This window comes from Poecilia latipinna, unplaced genomic scaffold (genome assembly GCF_001443285.1).
Source record: "Poecilia latipinna isolate Pla-1442-1.1 unplaced genomic scaffold, P_latipinna-1.0 Scaffold481, whole genome shotgun sequence".
Classification (NCBI taxonomy): domain Eukaryota; kingdom Metazoa; phylum Chordata; class Actinopteri; order Cyprinodontiformes; family Poeciliidae; genus Poecilia; species Poecilia latipinna.
In genome coordinates this window covers 127,937-134,095 of record NW_015113097.1, presented here as the reverse complement: position 1 = coordinate 134,095, position 6,159 = coordinate 127,937, and the positions used below count along the sequence as shown (strand labels likewise).

Genomic DNA, 6,159 nt, shown 5'->3' with positions numbered 1-6,159 from the left:
AAAAGCATGCATTTATGTTTTTCACCAGCAGATGGCAGCAAGTTCCAACACTGGGAACTTGATTCAGTGGAGCATGAAGTTTGTGTGCCAGGGATCAGTCCAGTGGACATTAACCAGCTGTTTGGAGTCACCTTCACAACGAATGTAAACAGGGATAAAAAGGGATCCATTTTTGGCAACACAGATGTGGTTAGTATTGACATTTTTTGTATAGATTTTGGCTCATTGACAGAAACCGAACAGCTGTAGCTGATAGTTACTGTGCTTAAGAAAATCAATACCAGCAGTGTTAATGTATAGAGTTCAGAGATGGACGTTTATCTCCACAATATCTCTCCCTTCTTGTTTCTGGGAGATCCTGGTTTTATCCCATTATGTTGCCCAAAAATATAAAAGTACCATTTAATAATTTACTGGAGAATTCTCAAATGTAAGAATTCATCATTTACAAATAATTGTAGCCTTCATACAGTAGAATTTTTCTTTGCACATATGAAGCCAATTTGTTTTTCAGCATATTTCATTCCAGCATCATCTTGAATCAATATTTTTATCATTTCAGGTTTCATTTTCACACACACATTAAAACCACGTCACACAAATAATCCAGCATGTTTTTATTCCACATTTATGTACAGTACATTTGTAAATAAATGGCCACAACATTAATAATGAACATTTGTGATGGTGCCTTACTTTAAGAAAAAAAAAAAAACACATTTGAAAAGTGCATTCATGTTTAGAACAGTATTTCACCACGTTTCACTAAACTCTCAATAGAAAACGACATTTTGAATTTAAAAATTGTAAACACGATGTGCTACATGTCAGTTGCTCAATTACAAAAAAAAAAAGCATTTACATAAAACAGACACTTATGCACAACATAACAGACACCGTTTAAACACTCTGCCAGTATAAACAGTCTCCAGGCTGCAGCCTGAATATTTTCCATCATCATTATTCGACATGTGAATCCCATAAATTGATCTAAACACCAGCAGCAGCAGGTCACCAACAAGCAGCAACAAATGGAGTTAGTTTAACATCTCCTCTCAGGTATAAGTCAAAGTGTCTCTTTGTCCAGGGTTAGTGGTAGACGTTTGTATGACTGAAGTTTCCAGGGTTTTTTTTTTTTTTTTTTTTTTTCTTTTCCGTCCAGCAGAACTGAACTGGGCTGTCTCCAGGTTGTGCCTTTGTGGATCAGACCCTCATTACGACAGGATGCAGCTGTTGGTTTTGTTCATCGGTGGCCGAAAGTCGGTGCCCTTGGGGAAAGTCTCCCTGCGCCTGCGGAGCGCCGGGCTCAGGCGGCTGGGGAGGTTCACCTGCTGCAGCAGCTCCTTGAACACCTCCACCACGTTGGAGTTCTCCTTGGCGGACGCCTCCAGGTAGCTGTTGTTCCAGTCCATCTCCACGGTGGCCAGCACGTCGTCGGCGGACACCTGGCGCTCCTCCTCCCTGTCCGCCTTGTTCCCCACCACCACGATCGGCGTGTACTTGTCCTCCTTGATCTCCAGGATCTCGTCACGGAGACTCTTGACGGCCTCCAGGGACTCGGGGTTGTTCACAGCGTACACCAGGGCGAAGGCGTCGCTGTTTTGGATGGAGAGCTTGCGCATGGCGGGGAAGGAGTAGCTGCCGCTGGTGTCCAGGATCTCCACTGTGACTTTGACCCCTCCGATGTCGTACTCCTTGCTGTGTAGCTCCTCCACGGTGCGCCTGTGTTTCGGCTCGAAGGTGTCCTGGAGGAAGCGTCGGATCAGAGCCGTCTTGCCGACCCCTGCTGCCCCCAGAAAGACAACCCGCACTTGCGTCTTCTCCTTCACCTCCAGAGACATGTTTGCGCCTTTTTGGGACAGTTTGTTCCAGAAAAGTCCAAGTTTGCTCCTTTTCACTTTTCTGTGCACCTGCAAACGCCAACACCTTTCCCCTCGCTTGAAATTCTTTTAAACCCTGCTTTTGTAATCACACCTGTCTATTTTTTTAAATTTTTTATTTATTTTTCACCTGCTAATTTCTGGCTTCTCCCATCAGCTGCCCCTAAGTTACTCATTAAGAATGCGTCTTCCCACACTTTCCTATTTATCCCCGCTTTCCAGAGCTCCTATCCCCTTCCTCTGGTTGTAGCCAATCACAGCGAGGCAGCCTGTTGAAGAGCAACTCCCACTCAGCCAATGGCCGCGCCGCATGCAAATCCGCGTGCTGCGCGGCCATCTCGGCAGACAAGGAGCCGATCTGAGAGCGAACTGTTCTGCAAGAATAACATTGAAAATGTAGTTTGAGCTGAGGCCTGATTATAATTTCAGACAGCTGCGGAACTCCTCGGGGGAATGCATCATTTGCATGCATCAGCTCTGGCAGTGCAGACAGACTGAAAATGAAATGAAATCAAAATGCGTTGAGATAATTGACTGCTTTGTAAAGTTTCTCCCAATGTGACAAGATCCGTCCCTGAATAAACGGCTCTCTCTCTCTATCTCTCTCTCTCTCTTTGAGGGGAATTCTGAGCCATGTTACACCAAACTATTTATGTGAAGTCAGTGTAGAGCCTGTAATGCTTCACTTGAAATCAGAGACTGTTAAATGTGCCATGAGTTAATATTTACAGAGTAGACCAGCTGCTTATCTGAATTCAAATGAAGACAAATCTGGGTGTTGGATGTGATCTAGACAGACGTGTTTTCATGATGGAGGAGTTTCAGATTTTATCCAAAAGGTTTGATCAGTTCTGAGACATAGTAGAGACATTCACACTTAGATTACCTTGCAAAAGACTTGAACACCACTTGAATTTTTGTGCATGTCTACAAAAAACTGGGCAACAGAAGTATTATTGTGAAGTGAAAGGAAATGGGATGCATGTTTTCCCAAATCGTTCTAAAATCAACTACTTTCAGAAATCACTTTTAAATGTGTGATAGGTAGCAAAACTAATGCTGCACGTTACCCTGAACTCATCATCCTCACTGTGAAACACTGCAGTGCTGGGATCATGGCGTGAGGTTCATCTTCTTCAGCGGTGACACGGAAGCTGGCGTTGTTAGGAACTGGATGGAGCTAAATCTGGTATAGATTTACACAGTCAGGTTTACATAAAAAATAAAAAAAAACATGATTGTGGCAGTTTTATATTTAATCTGTGAGCACATTTCCCCCAATACTTACAATGCTGATTAAAAACCTGCTTTACTGACAGGTGTTTGCAGGTGTTCTGCATTATTTCTCACTGGTCTGGGTAAGTGCCAGCCTGGTACTAGCAGGTCTCTCCTTAATTTCAAGTGAAGTATTTGCATTTGAATGCTCCTCTGAAATGAGCTGTGGCTCAATAACCAGAAAAAGCACAAGAGCAGAGACGACACCAGAGCTTAATCATTTCTTGAACATTAAGGGGTGAATGAATTTACAATATTAAACAGCATGTATGTAATAATGAGAATACCTTGTAAAATTCACAACACAATTCAAAGAATTGATCAGTTTTGAACCAATACAACAGGTTAGATTATTGCATTTAAAGATCAGTTAATTCAGGGAGAGTCCTCTTTGAACAATGGACTAAAAACTTGCAACTGAAGGACAGCAAGAAAAACATAAATACTATGAAACAACTCAGTCGTTAATGTTCATTGGAGCATTGGTACAATAGAAGGGTAGAAGGACATAATGTCTGCTTTGATGCAATTTGATTGGTCAGTTTACCAGCTTATAGAGCATGATGTGCAGAAAAAGAAACCAAGAAGTTTCTTAACCTGTTGTTCACAGGTTGTCATACAGGGGTGTCAAACTCCAGTCCTCAAGGGCCGCTGTCCTGCAGTGTTTAGATGTGCCACAGGTAAAAAACAGTGGAATGAAATGGCTTAATTACCTCCTCCCTGTGTAGATCGTTCTCCTGAGCCTTGCTAATGACCTAATTATTCTTTTCAGGTGTGGTGCAGCAGAGGCACATCTAAAAGTTGCAGGACAGCGGCCCTTCAGGACTGGAGTTTGACACCCCTGTCACGAGAGGACCCAAATTTGGGTCCTCTCATGAATGACAGGTTAAATTCAAAGTCTTCTACAAAGTTTCAACATTTTCTCTGACTTAAAATGAATCTCAGCAGCTGCATTACCTCAAGGATTGCAAAAGAGTAAAATTAAGCAAGAAAAAAAAAAAAAAACTAAAACAAAGGAAATTCACCCCGTATTAACTCTCATTTCACTGTATGTTCATGCAATCATGAGATTTTTCCATGCTTTGGTCAGATATTGGAAATGAAAGGTGAAACATTTGATTGGTTTCATTGGTAGACATTTGTTTCTGACTATGTTGCGTTTAATATATCCATTAATCAGAATGCAGCATACTGCTGATTTTCTGTTTGACAAAAATCTATTCCAGTATTTATCTGCACACTAATAACAAATATCTGAAGTTATGGATCCACTGTATCCGCAATCCTTCATTTGAGAAACTACAGAATTCTGTCAACGGCACACTTGATGGAAAGAGATTTTTAGAAAACAAGTCATTCATTTGCTTTAGTTAAAACTTTTCTTGGTGAGTCTGTTGGGTGTAAGAACATTTTCCATTTGAGGAAACAAACCGTGTTACCCTCCAGTAGTGTTAGTGCAAAATTCATTTAGACTTTTTTTTTTCAATTTCAATTTGATTCTCAATTTTAGTCCACTTTACCAGGTCCCTGAAGTGCAATTCATTAATAAAACAAACCATTAATAACACAAAGATGAAAAGATCCATCTAACACACATCAAAAAATAAATACATGATTAAAACTTGAGCTAAAAATAAAAACTACGGCAGCTCAACAGCAACGTTACGTCAGGGAATTAATTCTAGTTTTTAAAAATATAAAAAAACAACAACGTTCAGAAAATTCAGTCTAGATTCAGAACAGAAACATGTAGCTCAGTCGCATGTGGCACTGCATGACTCTGAATCACACTCTGCTGTCCTTGGTGCCTAATTAGATGCGATGCAGTGTCTGTGGCAGAGCTCTGTCTGTCTCCAGTTAGTCAGAGTTTGTTCACAAGAAGCAAGTCTAGCTCATGATCCTCTTAAATTTCCCAAGAGAGGCTTCGTCTTATGGACTGCGCCTGCCTGGCTCGGTTCTGCAGCAGCTTGGAGTCTTGACAAGCCTCGGGGAAAACAGTAACACCTCCCTGCTGTCCAACAGCTCCCACTTTCAGAATGCACACACACACGCACACACACACACACACACGCACACACACACACAGTCTCCTGTGGGGACAGCTGTACCTGAGCTGGGCAGCGGTGCACAGCTCATCACCGTGGGAACAGCAGCTGAACATAACATTAGGTGAGAAATATCATTGGTTCTCCGGTTCTTTGGAGAGTGATTCACCCTTCTGGAGCTGTTCTGCGTTTTATCGCATCAAAACCACTTATTTCAAAGTGTCTTCTTGGGAGTTTATGTGTTTAAGCACTCCACAAATCTGTCTTTTTATTGATGAATGACAAGAGAAAAACATTTAATGTTAAAAGTCATGCTTACACTTTGTCAGAACCCACATAGAGGACAGAGAAAAAACGAAGGAGTCGCTTTGGGCTGACAAGACTAATATCTAACTTTTTTTGAGTTACATGCAAAAAAATCATGTCAAAAAACTAAGACTGCTTTATTTCCCCTGCTGCAAAGCATGGCAGTGGCAGCACCAGCTTTCAGGTCTGATTTGGCAAAAATATTCTTAAATATTGTATACAACTGCATACCCGGGCGGCTTTATTGCTGGTTGACTCAGTCAATATTTTCTGCTTTAAAGCATTCCTTTTGTTTCCAGCATGTATTTATGTCCAATGAAAGCTTGTGAATTGGATCTGTACCAGAAATAGCTCAGTATGAGCTCACTGGAGTATTTTTACCAGCCTTTCTCAGTTCCTGCTCCACCGGTGGCTTTGTTAACTGTGTCGTCGTGACACAGTTGTTCTGAATGTGCCTTTGTGTCTCAGTGGGTCCTTTGAATATTCACCCAGCCTCATTCAGAAAGAGATGCTCTATTTTGTTGTGTGTTGTTGCTGGCACACCGGGGACACGTGTCCTTAATTAGGTCTAAAAGGCAAAGTCAATTCAAACGAGAGACAAGAAATGTGTATTACATTTCTTCAAACACTGGAAAAATACAATATAATATCAC

At 41.5% G+C, this 6,159-nt stretch overlaps 1 protein-coding gene across 1 annotated transcript; it reads right to left on the bottom strand.

Moving 5' to 3' along the window:
* Positions 1 to 601: 601 nt before the first annotated feature.
* LOC106951945 (ras-related protein Rap-2a-like) lies at positions 602 to 2,441 on the bottom strand. Its single transcript, XM_015039739.1, has one exon. The coding sequence runs from the start codon at positions 1,839 to 1,841 to the stop codon at positions 1,215 to 1,217; it is 627 nt and encodes a 208-aa protein (XP_014895225.1). The 5' UTR covers positions 1,842 to 2,441; the 3' UTR covers positions 602 to 1,214.
* Positions 2,442 to 6,159: the final 3,718 nt, after the last annotated feature.

Bases quoted from the DNA above. Each gene is read 5' to 3' on its own strand.
- LOC106951945 (XM_015039739.1), bottom strand. From the start codon at position 1,841: ATGTCTCTGGAGGTGAAGGAGAAGACGCAAGTGCGGGTTGTCTTTCTG.